Source organism: Gopherus evgoodei, chromosome 18 (genome assembly GCF_007399415.2).
Source record: "Gopherus evgoodei ecotype Sinaloan lineage chromosome 18, rGopEvg1_v1.p, whole genome shotgun sequence".
Taxonomy (NCBI): domain Eukaryota; kingdom Metazoa; phylum Chordata; order Testudines; family Testudinidae; genus Gopherus; species Gopherus evgoodei.
In genome coordinates this window covers 12,820,794-12,846,986 of record NC_044339.1, presented here as the reverse complement: position 1 = coordinate 12,846,986, position 26,193 = coordinate 12,820,794, and the positions used below count along the sequence as shown (strand labels likewise).

Here is a 26,193-nt window from a genome sequence, read left to right as displayed (position 1 = left end):
ACCTTTATTCAAAAATGAAACGTTGTTAAAAACATGGTTTGCTTTTCAAATGTTCTGAAGGGGTTTTTAATGACACGTGAAAATGTGTCTCCTTCCCCTTTCTGCCACTCTTCCTTTTCTACTGGCAAAATGGAATAAAAGGGGGCAATTATAAAAGAGGAAGGTATGAAAGGAGTGGGAGAAATAAAGCCCCGAATTGACTTTTTTTTTTTTTTAAAAACAAACAAAAAAATGTTTTTGCACAAATTTTCAAAAAAATAATGGAATGAAAAACAAAGTGTTCCTTTTCAAAAATCTGTGGAACAAAAATTATTCACATTTTTTCTGGAATTTTTTAAATGAAAGATCTTTACTACTTTTTGCTCAGCTCTGATGGCATCAGTCCACTGTTCTCAGCGCTTCTGGGCTGGGCCTTTGCATGGTAAAGCATTTGGGGTAAAATGCTTCATGGACTTTCAAGGCAGTAAAGATAATATAAGTAGAACTAACTGAAGCCAGCTAAGATGCTGACATAGCTCTGTCAATGCAACTGTGTGCTGCCTCCACACCTGCCTTTGCCCTCTGTAGAGGCAGGCGAGCATGTCTTTAAAGATACATAACGGCTGGTTGATGTTTGGTTATTTCAGGCCTTAAATCTAGTGCTTTCCCAGCTTTCTACTTCCCCGCTGAAAACATTGCGAGCTACGTGGGTGTGCAGCCGCTCCATGACATGAAGCTCCAGGCCTTCACCTTGTGCTTTTGGATCCAAACCCAGAACCGAGGCAGTCAGACCATTCTTGCCTATCGCACCCAGGAAAGAGACAATGAGCTGGTGGTGACTGTGGGCTCGGCCGTGGGGCTGTGGCTAGGGGGCCACTTTGTTGAGTTCCCCCTGCACCACAAGTCTGAGGAGTGGCTCCACTACTGCGTAGCATGGGCTTCCCACTCTGGGGCAGCAAATCTGTGGCTCAACGGAGCAGTGGGGAGAGAGAAGCACCTCCAGAGAGGATACGTGAGCCAGGCCGGAGGGACGCTTGTCCTTGGGAAGGACAGAGATGAGCTCCTGGGGATCTTCTCCAACGGATTCTCCGGGTGGATGAGCCACGTCAGCCTGTGGAGCTGGGTCATCAGCCACGCCGACATCCGAGTGCTAGCCTTGTGCAGGTGCAGTGAGCTGAAGGGGGACGTGATCGCCTGGGGAGAAACCCCCATGAGTCTCTCGGGGGGAGTGGTGCTGGAGTCAGACCCCAGTTGCCAATGACAGCAGGCTGAATTGGTCCCCTCTTTCTGAGCAAATGGGGAAGCACGTTTGTACAGTGTGTGATTTTTCTAAAGCACCTTGAATAACTAATGTTTTGGCGCTTGCAGGAAAGGGCAGTGCAGACTTAAGGCAATGAAGTGGGTTTTCTTTGTAATGCATTTACTGGTCTAGATTTTTTTTTTTACAGTTAATAATTTCACGTTTTAAAGTTGTAAAATAAAATCTAAATCCAGTCTTTGACTTGTAGCTGATCTGTAAGACCCTTATGACATTCGATTTAGACAGCTGTACCCAACTATCTTGTGTGTTGCTGCCCTCTGTTGGACAGAAGCAGAACTGTTCAACAGCATGTTATGGGTTTTATTTGCTGATGGACACTGCTTTAGCTCAAGTACTCCTGTCCTGCCAGAGAAGGAGGATCAGAGTTTTATCCCTGGCCTTGGAAATTCAGAATGCCTATGGCGTAGCTCCAGAATTCTTAGGAGACAAGAGACTTGTTGCAGTAATCCACTGGAGGAGTCAGTCATGCAGATAGCATGTGCAGAAGGTGCCAGGCTGTTTGCATGCTCAGATTTTATTTTTCTGTTATTTCCCTTTAGAGGAAAAAAGAAACTTTTGGCCATGGAAAGAATGGGGGTTTGATGGCAATCAACAGCCACAGGCTTTAGTCTGGCTTGGCCCATAGGTCAACCCAAGTCCAGGAAAGAAGAGCCTGGAATAGGGTGGGGTCTGGGGTGATGACTGCCTCGGGCAGTGTACTGATAATCCCATGCTCAGGGGGATGGAATGATCCCTGGGGTGGTGAAAGAGAACCCATGTAAGGATGGGGCTGTTCCCACATGAGGGGTGAGTGGATGCAATGCCAGCATGAGAAATGGGGAGCCCATGCATAGAGAAGATTGTGATAAGCCCACCACAGAGAAGGGGTGAGGAGGCAAGTAATGGAGGGAGGGACGGTAGCCCAGCCTCTATGAATGAATGGAAGATTATAGGGCCATGCGCGAGGCTGCTGTGTATGGGAGAGATCTGTGCACGTGTTTCCTTTGTCTAAGGGGCAGCGGCTACACCAATCAGGTTAAACTGCTGGCAAATGCTGGAGTCTTATGGTTATGGTGTTCTAGTTTTCCCTTCACCCTCTCACGACTACCCCAATGTGGGGGCTTAACCCCTGTCAGCTCCCTGCAAACAAAGCTATGCTGTGCGGGTGACCTTTTGGGGATCACCCAGAGCGGTAAGAGGTTTTGTCACCCCCTGCCCTGTAACCACAGGGGCCTCTATTCTGGGGCTTTGATTCAAATCTTGGAGCCCAGTAGGCAGCCCACAAGCACAAGGTCTCACCCAGACTCCCCCTAGCCTCGTTACTCCTCAGAGGGTGACGCCAACAGTCTTTCCGGTCCCAAGTCTCCCCAAAAACATCTTCCCAAGTTTGCAATTATCAGATACATGGGCTTTTCCCCCTCTAGTTTGTCACCCCCCAAAGGTGTGAACGCAGCCCCAAAGTGATCAGCTCGCTGTGACACATACACTCCACACAGTGACCTGCTTGGGGGAGGGGGGGGTAAACAGGAGGTTTATTTAATAGAAGAACCATAGATCCAAAGATAAAATAGTAAGAAAAAGCAAACTCATACAAGTCACACAGTAGACCAACATAAAGATGTCGGTGCAGGCGTTGCGTTTCTATATTGGATAAAATCCCTTGTCTAATACAAGTTACCTCTTGCTGGGGACTTGGGACGGTATCCCGGAGTACCACCTCCCTTTAGGGGGCAATCCAGTGTTCACAGACAGGCTCCCAATTCACGTACAGCACGACAATGGCATGGCTGCGCAGCTGTAGCACTTTAGCGAAGATGCTCCTACGCCAATGGGAAAGCTTCTCCCATCGGTATAGTTAATCCGCCTGTCCTGAGAGGCGGTAGCTATGATGATAGAAAAAGCTCTTCTGTCAACAGAGCGCTGTCTACACGGGGGTTAGGTTCGTAGAACTACATCGCTCGAGGGTGTGAAAAATCCACACCTCTGAGCGACGTAGTTATACTGATATAGGTCTGTAGTGGAGACCCAGCCCTGGTTTGTGGATGAAGACCTCCATTTCCAAGCCTCTCTTGTAAAAGTGTTGTCCCCTCATGCTGACTTATGGTTACTCATGTGAAGCAGGAATTCTCACCGGCATAGCTGTGTCTTCCCATTAACTCTAATGGCCCATCACTTGTCTTTCCCTCTGTTGTACAATGCTGGTTGCTTGGGGCTAGTCTGGAGGGGCAGCAGTCCCTCCCGGCCTGCTGCCTGAATGTCAGGAGGAGGTGTAGCTGTACTACAGATTATAAGCACAGTTTTCTATATACATAACCACAGGCTGTAGACATATCGCATAATAATGATCATTGACTTAAGAACATTACAACCATCCAAAAAAGACCTTACTCAATAGACCTTTATAGAGCATAAAATCAGTTGGTTTGACTGCTCTGTTTTGGGGTTTAAACCTTCTATTTTCCCCTCGGGGTGTCTGGGCCCTGCATGTCACACTATGATGCGTGTTTAATGACTCTAAACTTTAAGCAGAAGGAGAAATGGCCAGTTTTCAGAAGGAATAGAACGTTCAGGAGTATAATTAATTAAGAACCAGCTCTGGAAAACTCCTTAAGACTAAACTAGCCTTACAAACAGTAAAGAAGCTGATGCCTAGAGTTTCATCAGTGTCAATAAATCTGGGTGCTCAGCTGGACAACTTGGGCCTGGCTTTGAATGGTGTGGAGCACCCATCAGAGGAGCCCAACTCAAAGATCATGTTCTGCTCTTCTGAAAATCAGGGCCTCAGTGGCCAGCTTTTCAAGTGTGCGCAGCATGTTGGGTGCAGCTGAGCCCTTTGGCAAATATGCCCAGACGTATTATAAATGGCAGCTGCTGGGGACTTTTGAAAATCGGACCCTTATTTAAGGGCCATAACAGGAGAGGAGCTTTTTTGAAAATCTGCTCCCAGTTATCTCAAGTTGGACACCCAAAAATAGCAGTACCAGCATGTAGTGGAGACTTGAAAACATAAGTCTTGTTCAAATGCAGTCATCAGGCAGGCGGTGGCTACCATAAGCCTAGAAGAGTTGGCCAACTCTTCAATGGGCTACAGAAACATAGATGGTCTGAGCCTATTTTCAGCAGAGCCAGTGGTGACTCTAGGATCATTGCCCTATCGAGAAGGAATGGGTGAAGGAGACCATTTGTTCTTTGACAGAATGAGTCTCACTATTAGTTCTTCAGTTGATTTTGCAGTATTCTGTTGTTGATTGTATAACCTCTCTCTGCTGTAAGGTAGCTCACTATGGCAGTAGGTGACTCCTTGCTTCTAACCAACGAGCATTAGGGGCTCGATCTGGCAAGGCATGGAAGATGGCCCCCTCTCAGTTGTTTCAACAGGAGCTGAGGTTGCTGAGCAACTGGCAGGATGGGGCTTTTAGCTGTGGAGCGTAGCTGACTGTGTAGCATGAAGGGGGGACATGTATTCAGAGGTCCGTGTCTAAGCTACCTGGGAACACAAAGCTTTTCTAGATTGTCCCCCTATAGAGGCTCTAAATCATGACATTGATTTTCCTTTGGTAGGCAGCATGTTTGTCTAGAAGAGAGATCACACATTCCACTCAGACTATTGCTGCTCTAGATCCTTTTCTATATCCAGCTTGGCCAATGGATCTTTTCTTCTTGATTTTAAGAGCTAAATTATCCTTGACAGCAGCTGCTTTAAGGCCAAATCCTAGCCCTGCTGCCTTCCCCAGCTTCCTGGCTCCACGAGTACCTCCTGTGGGGGAGAGTTGGCAATTCCCCTGGAATGTGAGTGCACTAAATAAACCCAACCCAGCAATACATCAAATTAAACCATGCCCCTCCCTTTATCACTCACCCAAGCGAACAATGACCCAACAATGGTCTGAGTCTTGACCAGAAGGAGATGCTTTGCACAGTACTCAAATACATGAATTGCATCTCCTTAATGGGATGCAGAGCCTTTCACCTCTGCCTGGACTGGCTCTAATCCAGTGGCCTGTGTCACAGGAGTTTGATTGGTTTTAGTCCAGTTCCTAGGTATGTACATCACATAAACCTCCACCCATAATAAGCTCCCCTTCTTGGCAGACCCAGCAGAGGAGCTGAGGATTGAATAGGCCATGGAGTCTAAACTGTCCTTGTTCCCTACAGAGACCAGAGTTGTGGCACATCAATAGGGCATCATAGTGGGAGAAAGCGAGCAGCATCGTCTTTTCTTTAGAGTTGAAAGCTAGAAGAAAAAATTATGAAGATCTAGTCTGACATCCTGCATAACAAAGGCCAGATAATTGCACCCAGCAATTCCTGAATTAAGCCCCTCCCTGGGCTAGAGACTCTCTAAGAAAAAGATACCCATTCTTGGTTTAACAACTCAAGGCAACTGACAGGTTCAAAGATGCAAACTGACCCCTTTCACCAGCCACAACACATAAAACCGTTCAAGATTAAAGAAAACAAAATTCTATTGTTGCATCCACACCTGTACTCTTTCCTCCACTGTAGAGAGAACAAGTCACACACAAACCCGGTATATTTCAGGGCTTGATTCTCCTCTCACCTTAATGGCCGCAGTGGCTGCACACGCAGTCTGTATTTGTGCGTGTGCAGAATCTGGCCCCACATATCACAAGAACATTTTTCCTCCTCTCTTCCAAGTGGAAGTAGAACATTCTGACAGCAGTAAAAGAACAGAAAACACGTGATGCAATCAACACACACTAAGGGGCCATGTGTTGGACAGGTATGGTCTTTAAGGGTTTGTTTTCATGTCTCAAGAAAATTTACATGCATTTCATATAGTCTTTTGCTGCCACTATGTGCTAAATAAGTGACAGTGAATAATTCTCCTCTGATTCCTTCATAACACCTTAACATTACTAGAGGACCATTTACCACTCATGCAATTACCACTCATGCTTCTGGTATATTTTGTTAGAAACAAAGGTTATTTCTCCCCCTTGTAAAAGTGACAGCACGGTGCCACCAAGAGGGGACCAGATTTCAAACACTTCCGTCTGCAGCTGCGTTTGTACCTCGCCGATTTGGCCCAACGCCAATAGAAACATTAATTCCAGGACCGCTCCAATCTCTGTTGGAAGAATTCCTTACTTCTATAGAACTTCAGGGCTTTAGGGGTTTTCGATCTTAGAAATGCTTTGCAGGAACAGTTGATCCTGGCAGCTTACAGTTTATGAGCCTGATTCTGCTCTCACGACAGCATAAATCAGGCATAACTCCTGTGAAGTCAATCTGTGAAACTGGTGTGCGATCAGAATCGACAGTCAGAGAACCAAAGTCAGACAGTGGCATTTTGTGGCAGGGGGTGGGGTGTGTGAAATCTGTAGTCATTTCTTCCCCTTGCCTAAGAAGAGTTGAGCTGGTTCTGATGTCTACATCACACAGATGGATTCAGATTAAATTTTCACTTAGTCCTTTGGCTGACACTTCAGGACAGGTTTTCAGGCTTCCATTTCTGTGTCAGCAAATTGTGGGTACAAATAAGTTCACCTCGAGGTACTTGACTGCACCTGCAAAGATGGTACTTGGAACTCCAGGCACAATCATTTACTTACATATCCAAATTATTTTAACTGCACCTGGAAATACATGTTGGTGCTAAAAGCCTAAGGCCTAGCTGAAAATCAAGCCTGCTTCCTCTTTGAACATCCAGGCAGCACAGCCCTCTATGTGTTGAAACACCCCTTTGCAACAAACAGACTGGGCCTGCAGACTTCGCCCTGCTCAGTTTCTAATTTGTTTTCTTGTGTTTTCTTATCAGATTTAATACTTATCATTAGGCTCCATGACCAATAGCAGGGTGACCAGCAGACGACACGTCAAGTCTCACTCGCTGGATGTGAGACTCACTCATTAGCACACTCTCACACTTACCTCACTCATTTTGAGTAAATATATAAAGATTTAAAACATTTTTACTCAGGTGCTGCAAGAGACAACAATACAGCCAGGGCCTCTTTGGAGACTGGAAAGCTGGTTTCCAAGCTTGTGTACTGTGTTAACTATGGAGATGACAAGTCCGCGAGAAGAGAGGCGGCTACACAGGGTGTGTGTGTGTGTGTGTGTGTGACACACACTACTTGATGGTCAAAAAAATATGACTTTGCCCCAGAAATGAGCATGACTTGATCAAAGGTTTGCAGGTTTTGCCAAATACAGTCCAAAATTTAAACTCCATTGGACAAATTCATATCCTCAGGGATCTCCAACCATCCAGGTCTTGGTTCCAACTGGCAAATAGTTGTGGTTATTAAAAGCCACTGGTTTGCACTGCATATAGAATTCCCACATGCCCTAGACTTTAGTATGAATTAGGACATCTGAGTATTTCATATGCAATATTAAGCAGTGGACATTTAAAAAACAAACTATTAAGTGCTGGTTGGATTAAAAACCTGGACTATCAGATGTTGCTAAGGGCCAAAGATGAGAGTCCCTGTCTTAAGCAATGACCTACCACACCACCTGGAAAGTGTCACTTTTGGGGATTGTAAAACTCCCTCTTAAGGACACCAACCCTTGGCATTTCTGCTGCAGTCAGAATTTCATTGCACCCTTCATCCCCAGCTGCAGCCCCCAGTGGTGCAATTGGCGCTCAGCACCGCTCCCACAGGCCACCTAGAAGGGTTACACAACAAGAGTGAGCCGGCCATCCTGACAAGGCACTTGTACTGAGAACGTTTGCGATCAGCAACCATTTGCGATGCAGAGACCGCTCACTCTCAGCCTGTGCCATGACAGCCACGGGCAGAAGTTCTCATCCAATCAGATTTATTTACAGCTACAAACCAATCGCTCCAGCACAACTTAGCAAGAGCCTTTTCTGCATTAAGGGCTAATGTTACTGTCTTCCTCGCCAGTTCTTTCCGAGAACCTCCCTGTTTCGCTAGCTATTGCCACATCAAGGATCTTCACACTTCTGCCTGATGGAGCTTTTGCCCACTTGCTCTCAGAGGCACCAGCTTCCTCTGTCTGGTTAGGAGGATTACAGCAGAGGGCCAACCACTCAGTTTTCCTTGGGTGGCTCTTTAAGCAACACTGGCTTGAATGGTGGAGTGGGACAATACTTCCAGTGATGACGAAAGCCAGAGCGCGCTCCCAGGGGCTCACAGCCTGCTTGCTTGGCACTGACCTGGGGAGGGGTCTAGTTAGCTCCAAGTTGGTTTGTCCCAGCCCTGCTATGTGTGATGGAAACTGCATTAGGGAGAGTTAACTGGACAGGCAGCACCAGGGGCAACTTTAATGGGGGTTCATGGATTCAGCGGCACCCACTGAAATCATGAACCCGGGGGTGCAAGAACACCCAGAGCAGCAGTGGGAGGGAGGAGGAAGAGCTGCATTTGCTCCTTTGCTGGGAAGTCACACTTGGCACCATGGCACGGACCCTATATCACAGTGGCGCCGCTCCCAGCCATGTCACTACACAATGTTATGTGATGCTACAGAGGCCCAAAGAGTCAAATTTGCCAGAAGGACCACCAGGGCGATACCCCCATGTGTCCCATGGCAGCAGGGATGCAGGGACAGGGTGTTAGCCTTATGGTAAGGGCTTTCCCCCTTCTGTGCAACCAGGGCTGGATGCCCCACACTGCATCCCAGGTGGGGTCCCTCTTGCTGCTGGATGGGCCCTAAGGCAGCTGCACAAAGCAGGTCCTGAGGATGGGCCACTGCCCCGCACTGATCCACTCCCTACCCAGCCCCAGAGCTTTCATTGTACTATTCTCTTGGTATCTTTTTGTTTTGTTTCGTACCAGAGTTATGCTGCGCCCATTGAATTGGCAGCTTACATCCACCAGGGACAGCACATTCTACTGGCCAGAGCAGGGCTGGAAGGCAGGCGCTTGTGGGATTTAATCCCAGCTCTGCAAATTACTCTTTGTAAATTTCACTGCCTCGGTTACCCTATCTGGAAGGCAGGGACAGTGATACCCACCTCTCCAGAATTTGGACTAGTTTACAGAGCATTTTGGACATGCTGCTTAAGCATTAAGTGACAATGTTTTGCTGCCTGAGAGTTAGGGTCCCCAGTTAGCTCAACCTGTGAATGCAGAGAAAGGAGATAAATTTTCTAAACCCAAACATTGCCATCAACATTCATGCTAGCGCTGGCAGGGAGCAACTAGTGCGACTCTGCTCTCTGGCTTCTTTGGAAGCTCTCTCACTGTGGGAGACATGCAGAAAAAGTTTGAATGAAAAAGCAAAGGTCCAGCCAGGAAGCTGGTCCTCCAGTGAAGAGGAAAGCGTGGACCGGTTCAGAGCCCAGTGATGGAGTATCCTTCTTCGTTCTTCTGCAGTGTCTCGAAGGCGGGCTGGAAATCATTCAGCTTTTCTTTGTCCATCTGGATTTCTACCTTGTTCCTCTTGGCCATGCTCTGATTAATCTCCATGAAGGTTTTGCCCTTGGTTTCGGGGACAATGATGAAGATGTAAATGACAGTGGCCAAGCAGATGGCGCAGAAGACAAGGAAGCAATAGGCTCCAAGCCCTTCCTGGAGGAATAAAAACCAGAGGGGAAGGAGTCAGGGAACATGTAAGGGATGCAAGTTATGATAAGATGGAGGCTCTACAGGGGTGTGCCTGTGTCACATAGTTTGGGAATGCAAAACTCTGCAGCAGCTGTAAAAAAGGCAGCAGCATAGATCCTTATTTAATGTAACAAGGTGAAGATAGCCAAAGTGCTGGGTTCACAGTCCTGGGGACTGAAGGCCTGTGTTTAGCCACAGAACAGGCACAGCCTGGGCTGTGGACCTGATCCTTGTGTCTTGCACCGTGGGTTGATCATTCACACCTGGGAAAGCGAGTGGCAAGCACTCCCAGTTCTAAGGCGGTAGTGGTTTTACACCCACTTTGCACAGGTGTGAAAGATGACACAAGGTAGGGTGGGTCAGGCACCATCGTGGTACAAGCTGCCCACAGAGTCATGCCAATGCACGTCCATGCTGAGTTAGAGGGATCACTTCCCATGGGGAGAAGTTTCATTCTGGGCCCAATCCAATGCCCACTGAAGTCAGGGGGAGTCTTTCTGTTGGATTCAGTAAGCATCAGAACAGGCTGTTAATCCTGTCTAGCTAAGCATTTACATCGTACTCACCGCTTTGGTACCTGAGCACCTTAAAATGCTCCGGAAATCTCTCTCCCATTTCTCCTAAGACTGCCAGCAAGTGGGGGGGAAGGAGCGGGGCTGAGAGTTTATCTATCCACATTTCACACCCATGCAAAGTGAGTGGAAAATACCCCCAGTTCTGAGGTGGTATCAATAGCTTGGACCACTGCTGACCTGGGCTGGAACTGAACCAGTGACCTAAAGGTGAAAGACTATAAATATCTTTAATTCCCCCTGAAACATCTACTCCCCACCACGGAATCCTCTGGATGATTTTTGTAAACTTTCAGCACTAGGCAAGGGCCTGAAAGAGGAACTAAGATATACTGGGGGCCAGATCCTCAGCAGACATTGAAGTCAATAAAGCAATGCTGATTTACACCTGACGAGGTTCTGGCCCTTTATAGTTAATTCTTCACGCATGCATTCTGGGACTAACTGAGGACTATAAAAGGGCTAGTGTTCCCCTTTAAGATTATCCCCCCCATGGAGGGGCGGAAGATGCTTCTAATCTCAGGTGGCAAAACCCCAGGAGACTCTGGAGATGGCTCCGCACTCACCACCATATAAAGGAAGACGAGTCCCACCGTGAAGTTGCAGAGCCAATGCACAGATCCACCCACCATGAAGGCTGCAGGCCGGGACGACTGAAGGAACATTTCAGTGATCATCACAGAGGGGATTGGACCTTAAAGAGAAAGAAGAGTTTGAACGTTTTAACAGGCATTTCCCTCGCCCAAATCCTTAGAAGGCACGACACTGATGTTTTCTCAGACACTCGTGTTTACAAGTACCGGGATAAACTAACTACAGGAAGAGATGGAAAAAGCAGAATGGAATGACTGTAACTAGCCATTGTCGTGGTCCCGAGGGTAGCCTCCCTCGTCTCTGAGCACACCCCTCAGCTGTCAGGCCTCGTGTCTTTGCCTTTCCTAGGGTGGACTTCTGCAGTTCTTCCACTGCTAGACTGGGCCCTGGATTACAGCCCCCTGCCTATCTACGGAGCCTACCCAGCAGGTGTGACAGAGCTCTGGGAGCCTGTGACCCCTGTTATCCAGTGATCAGACAGCCTTCTTAAACCAAACTGTTGTTTGTCCTCACAGTGGGTACAAAGGGGAAGATGAAAAGAATTTTAAAACAAGAAAAAGCCTGCTCTCTTATCTATCTTACCTAAGCCCCCCGCCCCAAAGGCCTGACTTCTTCCAACACCTCACCACCTACCTGTGTCAATCTAGTTTCTCAAACAGCTGTCCAGCAACAACCTGCCTCTCCCTTCAGAAAGTCCCTGTATGCACAGCCGGGCTGCCACATCGACACTGCTGTTTTTAGCAGTGCTCGAGCACGTCAGCACAAGTAGCAATCATGCTCTGGACTGCAGGATGGGCACTCCCTCACACTGGAGATCTCCGATGGGGCAAACTGGCTTCCTTGAGGACAAGCAGCTGCCAGAACAGTTGCTGCTGTCTCTGCCAGGGGCGGCTCCAGGCCCCAGCATGCCAAGCGCATGCTTGGGGTGGCAAGCTGCGGGGGGCGCTCTGCTGGTCACCGCGAGGGCAGCAGACAGGTTGCCTTCGGCGACTTGCCAGCAGAGGGTCCGCTGGTCTCATGGCTTCGGTGGACCTCCCACAGGCACGCCTGCGGAGGGTCCGCTGGTCCCGTGGCTTCGGCATGCCTGCAGGAGGTCCACCGAAGCCGCGGGACCAACGGACCCTCCACAGGCAAGCCGCTGAAGGCAGCCTGCCTGAAGTGCTTGGGGCGGCAAAATCCCTAGAGCCGCCCCTGGTCTCTGCTAAAGAAACTGGCCATTGGGGAAAATTCCTGGTGGGCGCAGGAAGGGCAAAGCTCCCTCAATGATATGATAAGAACCCCACTGCTACCCATAGTTGGCAGAGAGGGGCAAAAGGGGCAGTTTGCCCCAGCCCCATTTGAGAGAGCCCCAAACCTGTGGAATTTGAGTGTCTCTGTGATGTGGCGCATGGGGTGGTCGCTCCATTCAGGTTTGGCCCAGCTGCTGAGGGAGCTTAGTCAGTCCACCGGGTCACAACCCCTGGCCATCTCCCTATCCCGTCAGAGGTGTGGCTGGGCCAAACCGGACCGGCTCTACAACTTTGTGTGCTAGGCCATTGCTATAAGGGGTGAGCCAGGCTCTTTCTCCAACTCCTGACCCACCCACAGTGGGGAGCCGGGCCCAGGAGCCATTGCTATAAGGGGTGAGCCAGGCTCTTTCTCCAACTCCTGACCCACCCACAGTGGGGAGCCGGGCCCAGGAGCCATTGCTATAAGGGGTGAGCCAGGCTCTTTCTCCAACTCCTGACCCACCCACAGTCTAAGTCTCAGGAGGAGTGGGCTCAGTTTCAGATTTTGCCCCCGCCCCGGCCATGCAGCCCTGAATAACCCATTGATTTATCCAATTACATCCGGATCAGAAGAAAATGGGGAAAGGGCTGGGCGGTCATTCCCTGGCTGAGAAGCTAGTAAGTATTTACCACCAAGGCAGAGATAAGTTAGACAGAGGGAAGAAAAGACCTCGCCGCTCACTCACAAACACACCGCTGCGGAAACTCTGTCACTCTGCACTGTCTCCTGCCTGCAGCTGGTATTCCTGAACCAGGCTGACCATGCACATAGAAGAGGAAAGAGTTGGGGGGATTGGCAGTGTCCACAAGCCAGCGAAATCCGTGCAGGAGCTTAGAAGATGGTACAGTGTTGGGAATCGCAGTGCAGTGTTGGGAATAGCTCCGCAAGGCTCCTCCAGCGAGCCAATACAAAGCAGGGCAGGGCAACTGTAAGGAGGTGCAGATCCACGACCAAGCCTCCACAACCATGCACAGGCTGCTCCCACACACTGCTCCCACACGCTGCTCCCAGCGCACCATTTGGCTCTTAGGGGGCAGCTGCCGGTTGCTCCGCATGGAACATATAAATGCAAGAGCAGCCTTCAAATTAAACCGGTGTGACACAGCGTCCAGGGGGGGCACGTCTTGGACACCAGCAAGACTGTGTCTTTAGAGAGCCTCTTGAAAATAGAAGATCACGTCCTTATCTTACCAATACACTCAGACAGCCCCCGGAGATCCTCCTTTAGCTGGCATGAGAAGGGGTCTGCGTGTCTAGAGCAGAAAGCCCTGGTCCCTGGACCATGCACGCAGCCCAGCTGGTAACCATCAGGTCTGTATCATTACTGCTAAGTCACACGGCCAAGCAGAAACACACCAGCTCATCTCTGCATCAGCTCAAGTTTATGTCTTTGTTTTACCGTCCTGTGCACACTTACTAGCTCCGATAGCGTGTCCAATGATATAGACGATGACGCAGGCTATGCTGAGGTACTGCATCCAGGAGACAGTGGCCTGTGGGGAATTCAGTCACTGAATTATAGTCAGTTCTCTTCTAAAGTGGCCAGCAAAGTCCAGGTGCCGTTTGCAAGCAGACTGTGGGAAGCTGTATGCCCCAGGTGCTGCTCCGTGTCTGGCTGAGATCGTGAATGGGATGGGTCAGGCAGCGCCACTAGCTCGGCTGGAACCTCACTTCCCATGAGCCGACCCAAGGGGCACTACCAGAGATGCACACTGTGGACGAGGGTCAGAAGAACTTAGAGGGAAGGAGGAAGAAGCAACCAAATTCAGCTCTGAGCGTGCTCACTGCTAACCCCACCATGTCATTAATGGAAGCCCTGCTTTTTCCCAGCATGGTCGCTGCTTCCCACTGGTGTTTGTGCTGGGTAAATAGGGCAGTGCAGGGAGGCCTTGCATATTCTCCCTGCAGCTCTGGAAATAGTGACCTTGCTCACATCCCCTAGAGGGTCCAGACAGACACTATCACCTAAGCCATCTGGGCATGTACCTGGAGATTGAGGGCCACCGTTAACACAGCAGAGGATACACAGCAGATCCCAAAGCCAGCGAGAAGCAGAAGTCTCCTCCCCAGGGACTCAATGATGAAAACCTGAGGCAAACAGCACAAGAAGGTGAGAAAGTGGGCACCCAGGGAACCCAGCACACCTAGTCCTGAGAGGAGAAATTGCACGGGGGCTGTCAGCTGTTAGGAGTGGGGCGTTCTGAGGAACCTAGCGCTTTGCAATTCTGCATGGAAGAGTCCTCTAGAATTTAAGGGCAAGGAAGCCAACAGGGTTTTATACAAGTGTCCTAGGGTTCTCCAGGAATTACTTTAAAAGCCTCTAGAATTTAATAGAGGACAAGATCCCCTTTCTATAGGGCTTTTTATACAAGCCTGTAGGAAGTCAACAGCAGGGGGATAATTGTCCAGCAAATCCTAGAGGATAGACCTCCCCTCAAAAAAAAAAAAAAACCAACCCAATCCTTAACAATTTATAGAGAAATTTATATTTTGTACATTCCATGGCGCTGTTTCATTAGGGAAATTCCAGTGTTATCAGTAAAGTGTGGCTTGGAAATAAAATAGAAACCATGAAAGCTGGGGAACTCCCCCCACAGCCCACCCTGATGCTTAGCACACTTGTAGGGCAGTCAGCAGTCTCTACCATGACTGCCTAATCCAGGCCAGGATTTAGGGAGATCCTGTGCAGTGACACTGGACAGGCCAAGTTGTGCTAGTCAGTTGGAGGCAGAGAGAACCACAAGATGATTTCCTGAAATCTCTTCCAAGCCTGATATTCTATGATCCTAAGAAGGATTCCAGCCAAGTCCTGTCTCTTCTCTCCCGTGAGCAGCACTGCAGCATTTACCTGTGCTCTTCAGCCATAGATGTCAAAGCACTTCACAAGGGTGGATAAGCATCATTACTAGTGTTTCACAGATAGGGAAACTGAGGCAAAGAACAGTCAAGTGATTCACTCGAAGTCACACAGTGAGCCTCTTGCAGAACTAGGAACAGAACTGGTCCCAGGCCCTCTTCATTGCACCATGTAAAAAAGACACCTTTCTTTTCTCATGGCTGCCTGTGCATTCCCAGGGCCCAAACATCTGTCTCAGTTGAAGACATTTTTCTCAACCCTAGCATCAGGGGTGTCACTAGCAATCAGTGATTCATAGACATATGGGCAGGCCTGTTGCATCCAAGCCCATGGGACCACACCCACAATCTCCCAGTGCAGAGATGCCATCATACCTGTCCGTTACAGTAACACAGTGGTTGCAAGGACAGAGTGCACTAGTGTGAGTGGCAAGAAAAGACCTGGTGAGGAAGCTAAGTAGATCCTGCTATTTCCTCAAAGCAAGTTGTAACTGCATGCATTGGTGTAACCCAGCATACGCCCACTATTACATGGCATGAGTTTAAGGAAACAATTCACCTCTCTTTAGTGTGACTTGAGCACTAGGGGACTTTTCCTCTAAATGTAGAAAGGGGCAGTTGTGGTAATAGTAATGGTACAAATGAGCCCAGAAAGGTGAGCAGTGGGGGGATTAGAACCTGTAGGGCAGTGGGAGAAACTTACCGCTACACAAGTCATGAACACATTGACTGCACCTATCCCCACGGTGACATACTGCACGTTGTTTTCATTCACACCTGCAGACCTGAAGATATCGTTTGCATAGTAGAAGATCTGCAATCAAATCACACCTGCGGTTATACTTGGCCATTCATAGATGGGGGGAAGGGGGGGCTCTGAGTTTGGTTGCTTTTACAGCCTGGGGGTGCCTAACACAAATCCAAGATCTGAACTCTCCCAAACTTTGGCAACAGCCACATCTGGATCCAGCTGTTGGGACTGGTTTCTTTCTCCATAAAACTCCAAATCTGAGACCTCTGGGCAGAACCCTCCTAAACAATCAGATCCTGATTCAAACTTCGTGCCATGGGACTAGTCTCATTTCCCCAGGTCTAGACTGGGTTTTTTTGCCCATCTGGAATGGGTTCTACTGGCTGGGCCAGCACTGCCCTACGACTCTTGCCTAAGAACCCAGGTCCCCTCTTAGTCCACCTGACGATCTTCCTGGGTGTCATCTCACCTACCGCATTAATTCCAGAAAGCTGCTGGCCCATCATCATGACAATGATGGAGATGAGCTGCCACCGCAGGGCCCGGAAGGTGAAGAGGTTGAACACAGACAGACGACCTTCCAACTTTTCTGACTGATCTTCCCGACGCATCTCTTCGATCTCATCATCCACGTCGTCCCAGCCTCTTAGCCTCTTCAGAGCTAGATGGGACAAGGGAAGGGGAAGTTGGGTTTCCAGGTAAACTTGGATTTCCAGGTAAACTCAGCTAGTAGGGGGAGGCTGGAGTTACAGAAACCAGAGGGGGAACTGAGATACCCCAGAAGCAGCAGGGCAGTCTTGGCCACTTCTGCACTGTGGGAAACATAAAGCAACCAGCAACAGTCATAGGACTGGAGGGAGGGCCAGAAGGCCACGGGGTCCTTCGTCCATATGAGCCAACAAAGGAACAATGAGAAGGGGACCAGAGTTCCCCTCGCGAAAAAGTACTTTTATCCTGGGCTTGATTATGAGGCTCAGGTTTCTTAGGAGAGCTTTGAGAGCTCCAACCCATCTTCTTGCAAACAGAGTTAAGTAGTTTGTGTTCTAGTGGTGAGAGCAAGCAACTGGGAGCCAGGACTCCTGACTCTGCCACTGACTATTTTTCTTGCTCTCGGCAAATCAGTTATCCTCTCTCTGTATCCATTTTAGCCCTGTCGTGTAAAACGGAGATTATATGTGCTTGCTGTGCAGGGAAGCATAAATGAACTACTGTTTGCCAAGTGCTTTGAAAGCCTCGAAGGTACTATAAAAGGGTAGCATCGAGGGCTTAATGCACCCTAACCTGACTTTTGGTTCAGGATGCTTCCCCACAGCCATATTCCCATAAATCACAGAAGTGCAGGACTGGAAGGGACCTCAAGAGATCTTCTAATCCAGTCTCCTGCACTCAGGGCAGGACTAAGTATTATCTAGACCATCCCTGACAGGTGTTTGTCTAACCTGCTCTTAAAAATCCCCAATGACGGAGATTTCACAACCTCCCTAGGCAATTTATTCCAGTGCTTAACTACCTTGACAGTTAGGAAATTTTTCCTATTGTCCAACTTAAACCTCCATTGCTGCAATTTAAGTCAATTACTTTTTGTCCTATCCTCAGAGGTTAACAAGAACAATTTTTCTCCCTCCTCCTTGTAACAAACCTTATGTTCTTGTCAACTGTTATCACGTCTCTCCACAGTCTTCTCTTCTCCGTCATTTTCTAAGTCATTGATGACGATATTCAACAGAACCACTAGACCCATTCCTGTGGGACCCCACTCGTTATGCCCTTCCAGTCTGACTGTGAACCACTAAGAACTACTCTCTGGGAATAGTTTTCCAACCAGTTCTGCACACATCTTATAGTAACTCCATTTCCCTAGTTTGTTTATGAATGGAGACCTAGTTTCAAATCAATGACTCTGGCCCTTCTCCTAGTTCTCTTGCTAGCAGTGCTAAGCAGCTCTGGTTGTACCTTGTCTGGCTTGTTCTTCATTGCCCTTCTGTATCAGTAGGTACCTGGGACTCTCAGGAAAGAAGGGCAACAGGAGGAGTTCCACCACTGCAGGGATCCCAGTTAGCCCTAGTAATACCGGCCAGCCTGCAACAGACAAACAGATAACAAGGTGCCCGATGAGAGAGTTCATCCACTGAGGAGCAGCTAGAGACCTCCTCCTCAGACCGGGCTTTACCTTCAACGTTTCCAAGGATGTCAGTAAGACCCAGGATCTGAGCTATAAGGATGCCAATGGTGATGAAGAGCTGGGGCACCACCCCGACCGCACCTCTCAGGTTTTTGGGGGACATCTCTCCAAGGTACATGGGAACGACATTGGAAGACAGGCCTAGGTGAAGAGAGAGAGAAAGAGAGAGAGAGAGAGAGAGAGAGAGAGGTTAGTCCTGCTCTGGGATGTGAGCGCTCGCTGTAACACCCAGACGTTCAGGGACTTGACCAAGGTATATTTCTGGATGACGACAGCTGATCTCCTATAGGTCACAAGGGACTGGACGGCACTGGAGACTGGAGCTGGCTTTCTGCTGCAACATCCCAGGTTCACAGCTAGCCTAGGCTGGCAGTGGTTGAAAGCTTATTGCCATCCGATGGCCACTCTGGCCTGTGTGAAGGGAGCCAATGGCATTTTTCTGCCTCCATTTGAGTTTAGAATGAAAGAGTAGATGGCATCAGCTCCACTCCTAGTCTGAAGGTGTCCATGGTACAAAATCCATCACCTGAGCTGGCATCGTTATTGGTCAACCTCAGGAAAAAGGTCATAGATCGAAAGGGACCATTCCATCAATGAGATCAAATTTCCCTCTTGCCCCTGGCAGCTGGTGTTCCAAGGCAGGGACACTTGCGCTGTTGCTTCCCATACTGTATCCATTCCGTGGATAAACAAGGCTGTCGCTCTCCAGGGCCAACACCTGCCCATGGCACTCAATTCATGGACACAGAAACGAGCCATTTGTCTAAGCCCCGAGGCCCCATCTACACTAGGGCTTGGGCCAAGTCAGGGGACTTGGTTACAGAATGGGTTAGCATCATCGGATTAATCACGTGCCCATAATGAGGTTAGGATTCAAGGTTTCAACCCTATTACAGGGACACAGTTCGGTCTTGTCTCCACCACACCTTTAAACCCTATTGTAACCAGGTCTCTCCTGACAGGGTTATAGGTGCTGGCTAGATGAGATCAGGGGCGGCTCTAGGCATTTTGCCGCCCCAAGCACGGCAGGCAGGCTGCCTTCAGCGGCTTGCCTGCGGGAGGTCCCCGGTCCCGCGAATTCGGCAGCAGCCTGCAGGAGGTCTGCCAAAGCTGCGGGACCAGCGGACCCTCCGCAGGCAAGCCGCCCAAGGCAACCTGCCTGCCCTCGTGGCGACCGGCAGAGCGCCCCCCCATGGCTTGCTGCCCCAAGCACATGCTTGGCGTGCTGGTGCCTGGAGCCGTCCCTGGATGAAATCCAGCTAAAAATGAAGGGTTTAATTAAGCTGAGGAGTTTGCAGCATTTAAAACAAAACGACAGAATGGGCACAAGCTGAAAAACGTGGGTCCCCAGTTTTGGGGTGACAGTTTTGGTTTGAGCCCCATCAGTGACTCAACAGCACAGCACTGCCTAAGCGCTAGAGCTGGGCGGAGCCAGACCAAGTCCCCCAACCACTGCTGACAAAAGGCTCAGGGCTCTAATGAAGCAGGTTTCTCCAAGGCAGCAGTTTTCTCCCAGCAGGGCAAAAACTGCCAGCAGGGGGCAGCCAAGTGATTCTCAACATGACCTGAGCCATTCAGCCTGCTGTCCCCGCTCTGAACAAACTAGGGTGACCAGACAGCAAATGGGGGGGGGGTAATAGAAGCCTATAAAAGAAAAAGACCCAAAAATCAGGACTGTCCCTATAAAATCGGGACATTTGGTCACCCTGGAATAAACCCAGCTTCTGCTTTGAGTTTTCAAAAGAAAGTCGAGTGGAAACAGAGCAGTTTCCTTTTCCACTTCCAGAGGAGCCAGTTGTCACAAGTACTAAGCACCCAAATGAGGCTGTTCATATGGTCTATGAGGGAGAGAGACCCCTTTTCTCCTTTATAACCCCTCTGATCAACTGCACATCCACCAAGGTGATATATGCCATCATGTGCCAGCAATGTCCCTCTGCCATGTACTTTGGCCACACCAAACAGTCTTTAATTAAAGAATAAATGGACACAAATCAGACATCAAGAATTATAACATTCAAAAACCCCTCGGAGAACACTTCAACCTCCCTGGTCACTCGATTACAAATCTAAAAGTCGCAATATTACAACAAAAAGGAACTTGAAAAACAGACTCCAACGAAAGACTGCTGAATTGGAATTAATTTGCAAAATGGACACCATTAAATTAGGCTTGAATAAAGACTGGGAGTGGATGGGTCATTACACAAAGTAAAACTATTTCCCCATGTTTATTCCCCCCTTACCACTGTTCCTCACAACTTCTTGTCAACTGCTTCAAATGGACCATTTTGATTACCACCACAAGAAGTTTCTCTCTCTCCTGCTAGTAATAGCTCACCTTAACGGATCACTCTCGTTAGGGTGTATATGGTAACACCCATTGTTTCATGTTCTCTGTGTGTATATATGTGTATGTATCTTTCTACTGTATTTTCCACTGCATGTATCCCATGAAGTGGGCTATAGCCCATGAAAGCTTATGCTCAAATAAATTTGTTAGTCTCTAAGGTGCCACAAGTACTCCTGTTCTTTTTCCTGATCAACTAATTGCCATGAAAACTTTTGGAGTGAGCCCTCGTGGCTTGGGGTGTATTTTGTCAGAGGCTGACTGGAGCAGATATTGTGACACAGAGCACATGGAGAATGCTGGCAATTACTTGGGAATGTAGTACTGTAAGGCCCATCAGTGTTGCCAATTGTCACCGTTTTATGATGCCTCTTGTGATGAAATCCCCTGCTTCTGGAGTCAGGTAAGTATATGAGATTCAGCTTTCTCCCCTCACGACCTTTGCTTTTTTTTTTTTTAAATTGTACAATAGGTAGACCGGGTCAAACAGAATCCCCCCCACACACACCTGGAACCACTCCGTTCTTCTGTAGTCCATGTAGATATAATAGATTCCAAGGGCCCTGAACCTATCAGACAGCAGTGCCAATTTTCTACCTGTGGTAGATACAGCTAATTCCTGGAATGGATTTATGGATCTGGCCACATCTCTGCTGACTTAACTTGGAAGAGTTCTGCTTGGGGTAATAGTTTCAAGAACCAGGTAATATAAATTTTGCCCAAAATATTTGAGATGTGAATCACCACCAGCAAGGCCATGGCTGTCATGACATATGGAACCACAGTCTACCTTAAACAGGACGCATTTATTAAATAAAACAACTACATTTACATTGAGCTCAAGTTCCAGCCTTGTCTCCTTTGTTTACCAGTAACCACACCCAGTCTGCGCACAGCATTCAGAGTGAGACAGACATGGACACACTGTAGTGGGTACTGTCCCTACAATATACTCGTCGCAAACCAACCCGCTATGACACACTCCACCTGGCCCAGAAAATCCTACCCCTTGTTCTACCCCTGCATACCGTCTTTCACTCACCAGCGCATACTCCCACGATGATTCGCGAGAGGATGATCGCCTCAAAGGTCTTTGCCACCTTGGAGGTTCCCATGAGGATGGCGGGGACAATGGAGAAGATGTTATTTATCAGCAAAGTACCCTTTCTGCGGAGAGATCGGGAGGGTGACAGTTCTAGCTTATCATCATCATCATCATCACCTGTTCTGTGGTATTGCCTAAAGCCCCAACTGAGATGGGGCTTAGCTGCGCTAGGTGCTGTACAAACACAGCCAGACAACTGCAGCCCCAAAGAGTTTAGAATTTAAATAGGCATGACAGACAAAGGAAATATTATCCCACTTCACCAGTAGGGAACTAAGGCACAAAGAGGTTAAGTGTCTTGCCTAAGGTCACTCAGAATACTTATGACAGAACTGGGAACTGAACCCACTCCAGTATGTCAACCACGAGCCTGTTCTCCCTCTCAACTATCCTCGCTCTCCTCTGGAGGATTTTTCCTGCATTTAACACAGGAAAGCAGGTAGCTGAGGAGAGAACAGTGGGGAAGGGATCGCCAGAGACATAAAAAGCTACAGTGGGATTTAACCACAAGTGCCTTGGATAAACTGAGCTGCTTAAAAATGAATAAGGAAGGGGCGAAGAGTGGCCTTGGCATAGCAGGTTGGACCAAGTGGTACATCTGGCTCAGTATCATGCCTGCAGCATGGTCATGTCCAGTCCGTCCACAGTGCAGCCAGTTCAGTTGTTCTGCAGATGGGGGAGGGCGGATTCCTCCCTGATCCAAGTGGCAACCATTGGCCTGGCTGCATAATAGAGAGGATGGCTATGGTAGGACACTGAATCAGATGGACTCGTGAAAAGACCTTTATTCAGACCACAGCAAATGGCTTCTGAATGGACTACAGACCGACCATCTTATGGTGCCTCTGTCACTCACCTGCCACATTTGTTCACCAGAGGGCCGACCATAAGGGACCCAAAGAAACCTCCGAGTGGGTACATAGACACCGTGAGAGACCAGAGCAGTGTTTGGAAGCTGCTCTCCATCGGGATGCCCTTCCTGTCAAGGTAGGTGTGATTGTAAAACTCTTGCATGAACTAGAAAAAGATACAAAAACAGACTTAACTGGCTTGGCGGAGGGGGACAAAAATGACTGAAACACGGTTATTCAGGTTATAAAAGCAGCAGGGGACCAAACAGGGTAAAGCTTCATTGAATAATTTCTTGGTGAAAGAGGAAGATTTGTTTTAAGAAAAATACAACAGAAGGTTAAAGAAACCTACAGTAGAACTCTGGCCTATTGCAAGGTCCTGCTGCGTTAATTACTGGCTTGATTTTCAATGCTCCCTTTGACTTCATTCGCAATCATGGGTGCTCAACTCTCTTGAAAATCAGGCCCTATGGTTTCTGTGCACGAAGCCCAAAACAAGTCCTACCATAATGCCCATGGAAAAGGGTTGTGTTGGACCACACCCTGCTTCCCAACTGTGGTTCCCCTTAACCTCTTCAGCAGAGCTCCAAACCCTTAAGTGATGTCTACTCTTGGAGCTAAGGGGGTGAGTCACTACTTGCGCGGATGTACTTGTGCAAGCTCTCATTGTGCCAGCACCCTAAAAATAGAAGTGTAGCCAGGGTAGCATGGGCAGTGGCAAGCGGCAGCAGAGACAGGCTGTATAAAATACATACCCACGGGGTTCAGGCCAGTTTGTACTCATCACAGCTAGCTTGTACCACTGCTTGCTGTGTCCTGCGCTACTATTTTTAGCATGTTAACTCTCAGAAAGCTAGTGTGAGTGTATCTATTCGAGCCACGTGTCCAGCTCCAAGCACAGAAAACAACAACAGAACTGGAAGAAACAGTGTCTAGTTTGAGTGGATACACCTGCACTAGCTTGGCGTGAGTGGTGGGAGGGGCCACCTGCCCAAGTGTGTACGTAGGGTCTCAGATGGGATTGTCCCTGGGTGGCTAGCCCCTCTCATTGTTTGTGCTGCTGTGGTTACGCAGATGTTTTTATTGCACTACCTCAGTCAGAGCTAGTGTGGATATACCTGCGGGAGCTGGGAATGACACCTCTCAGTTGCAGTGTAGACACACTTATAAAGAGTCAAGGCACAGGGAAATGTAACCCTGGCATCCCATGGTAAGTGCTACCCTGGCAGAATCACAGGGAAGACATGCATACATAGATAGGAGACCAGCAAACGATCTGGGGGAGATAAAGGTCCCATTCCTCAGTGAGGCTGAACTTGGCTTTAGAAAACAGGATTTTAGGAAGATCATAAAAGGAGGAAGTGCAATATTCAAGCCAGGAAGTGGGTATGTTAGCACATAGAGCAGAGGGAGGGTCCGCCTGAAGATCAATTTTGCCAATACACTGGAGGATGGTGACTGGCAGATTTGGAGGAAAGAGGAAGTTGGATGGATCCAAATTTCAGTCCTTGGGAACAAAGTCTACTTGTTCGTGAAGACCAGGATAGCCACAATACAGTGTTATGAGACAACTAGTTTTATAGCAAAATGCCAAAGGATGGATGCCGGAAGCCCAAGATGGGATCTTACCAGTGGTCCAGCACTCTTAGCTTTCCCTGATTAAGGATTTCAGGACTGTGCTTCATTACTTGATCTCCATCACCACAGCTGTCCAGTGTTTGTGAGCAGAGAGAATTCCACACTAGCCAGATGGCTTGTGGGGTTAGAATTCACACAGTGGGTTACGAGGTTCAGAAAGGAAAGCGCATCAAGAGAAATACATTCAGAAAGGAAGAGGGGCAGGAAATCAAGTGTTAGCAAGCTAAGCTTAGGATGGCAAGAACAGAGCCAAGTTCGGTGCTATCCTGAAGTTATATTTCATGCCTACACACCACGATCACTGCATGCTAAGAACACACAAGACAGAGAGAGGAAACAGTTAGGACACTTCTTCTCCCTTTGCACCATGGTAATCCCAAGGCAGACAGAGTTTAGAAAGCCTAGACTGTGCATGTGCACGCACACGCCACTGTTACTCGTCCGCCGCTTGTTTGTGTTTTCCCCCGTTCTAGGCTGTTTCCTGCACCTACCACAGCTGGAGAGTTGATCACGGAGACATTGTAACCATACTGGAAAGACGATCCAAAGGCGGACACCAGCGTTACACCTGCGAGCAGAAGTGTCATTTTCTGCAGGAAAGAAGAGCAGTTACATGGGTGGCAATAACTTAGGGGTGTTTCTCTCGGTGTGCGCGTATATATTTAAAAAACCCAGGGCATTCGTTAAAGTAAAGGACACTCAAAAAAATTGGGCTCCTGCCCTTGTGTTTCTTCTTAGTGTAAAAAGAATGTCCGATAGATTGGTTACACTACACCTCACTTTATTCTGCTTGATTTTTCCCTTATTTGAAACTTCAGTGCAAACACCCTTTTTCTAGAGTATCAGTTGGTCATTGAAGTCAAATAGATGCCAATATCCAAAATAAATACCATTAAATTTTCCAGAATGAATAAAAATCTCTTCCCCTCGCAGTTGCTCTATTTTCTTTCTCCTGGTTGTTCTGCCATCAGCACTTCTAAATCAAGCTGCTTATGGGCCCATTCCAGCTGCTATTGAACTCATTTGGAACTTTTCCATGGATGTCAGATCGTGCCCTATAGGAGCTGTGCTTTGTGGTTGCACAGAGGGGAGAAATAACTGCCTTGTGCAAGCTCTGAACATCAACGTTATTCATGGGCACAGAGTCCTTGGAGTTACCAGTCACTAACAACAGTCTATAGTATCCCTTGTTGCTACTGACTTCTCAAGCTGCAGCCAGCTGTGCAGCAAACAGAGCTGCCTTTTAGAGCTCTCTAATGCACTCTGTTTCCTGTGGGCAATCAAATCATATTTCCATTCAGCCATAGGTTGTTTTCTCCAGCCACCATTAGCCTTAATGGCTCAGAGCCTCATCAGCCCATCTATTCCAGTGCAGAGAACCTGTTCGGTCTCTTTAACAGGAGGATTTCTCCGGAGCAGCCAGTAGTTTCCCCACTGTTCACACTCAGTTTCTTCAGATGTCTCAGCAGCGTGCATGCAAAGCAGAGCCACCGAGAGGTTATGTGACAGCCCCAGGTTGCGCAGTGAGTCAGTTTCAGAGGTGGGATTAGGCGTTCCTGGCTCCTAGTTCCATTCTCAGTCTTCTCTACTATGCTGCAGACGAGCCAGCCCCACCCCACCCCATCTCCAGTATTATAGTAGTGTGTAGAGGCTCCAAGTGAGATCAAGGCTCCACTCTGCTTGGTGCTGTACAAAAGCACAGTTAGAGAGTCCCTGCCTCGCAACTTTACAGTCTAAACAGACAAGACAGACAAAAGGGGAGAGGCAAAGGGAGGCAAAAATGACTTGCCCAAGGCTCATCCAGCAGGTTAGTTGCAGAACATGGAATAGATCCGCGGTCTCCCAACTCCAGTGTCCTTACCTCTAGGCAGCACAGCCTCAGACATAAATAGATCCGTAACCAGAATAGCCCATGAGCATCCGTTTTGGCACTGCTAACCAGTCCCCTCCCCGTTTTCCCCAAGGAAACTTTTCTGCAGCCTTCACCATGTCAGCCAGAAAGAGCCAGGAGAACTCACCCCCTTCCTGCCCCTGCTGGCATCAGTGCTCTCCCGATTCTCCTCTGTCAGCTTCATTTTGGCGTGTGAGGCAAAAATGTTGATTTCAGGCTTTTATAGGCAAAGTGGGGCAGTGGACGCCCCAGGAGGGAAGATAATGCATGCTGGCTGCTCTGTGGGTGTGACAGGGAACACCCACTAAT

At 48.5% G+C, this 26,193-nt stretch overlaps 2 protein-coding genes across 2 annotated transcripts in view; one reads left to right on the top strand and one right to left on the bottom strand.

Moving 5' to 3' along the window:
• CA6 (carbonic anhydrase 6) overlaps nt 1–1,322 on the top strand; it is a 40,683-nt gene extending 39,361 nt beyond the window's left edge. Inside the window, exon 10 of the mRNA XM_030537617.1 lies at nt 627–1,322. Within this exon, the coding sequence (XP_030393477.1) occupies nt 627–1,240 (614 nt within the window). The 3' untranslated portion in view covers nt 1,241–1,322. The remainder of the gene's footprint in view (nt 1–626) is intronic.
• A 2,506-nt stretch (nt 1,323–3,828) lies between these two features.
• On the bottom strand, nt 3,829–26,068 carry LOC115637011 (solute carrier family 2, facilitated glucose transporter member 5-like). The gene is made up of 12 exons (XM_030537811.1): nt 26,012–26,068; nt 24,485–24,583; nt 22,361–22,521; nt 21,442–21,566; nt 18,038–18,190; nt 17,821–17,946; nt 16,341–16,528; nt 15,820–15,930; nt 14,247–14,348; nt 13,678–13,753; nt 10,964–11,091; nt 3,829–9,789 (listed from the first exon to the last, which is right to left on the bottom strand). Exons 1-12 carry the CDS (start codon nt 26,066–26,068, stop codon nt 9,553–9,555), a joined length of 1,563 nt encoding a protein of 520 aa, XP_030393671.1. The 3' UTR covers nt 3,829–9,552.
• Nucleotides 26,069–26,193: the final 125 nt, after the last annotated feature.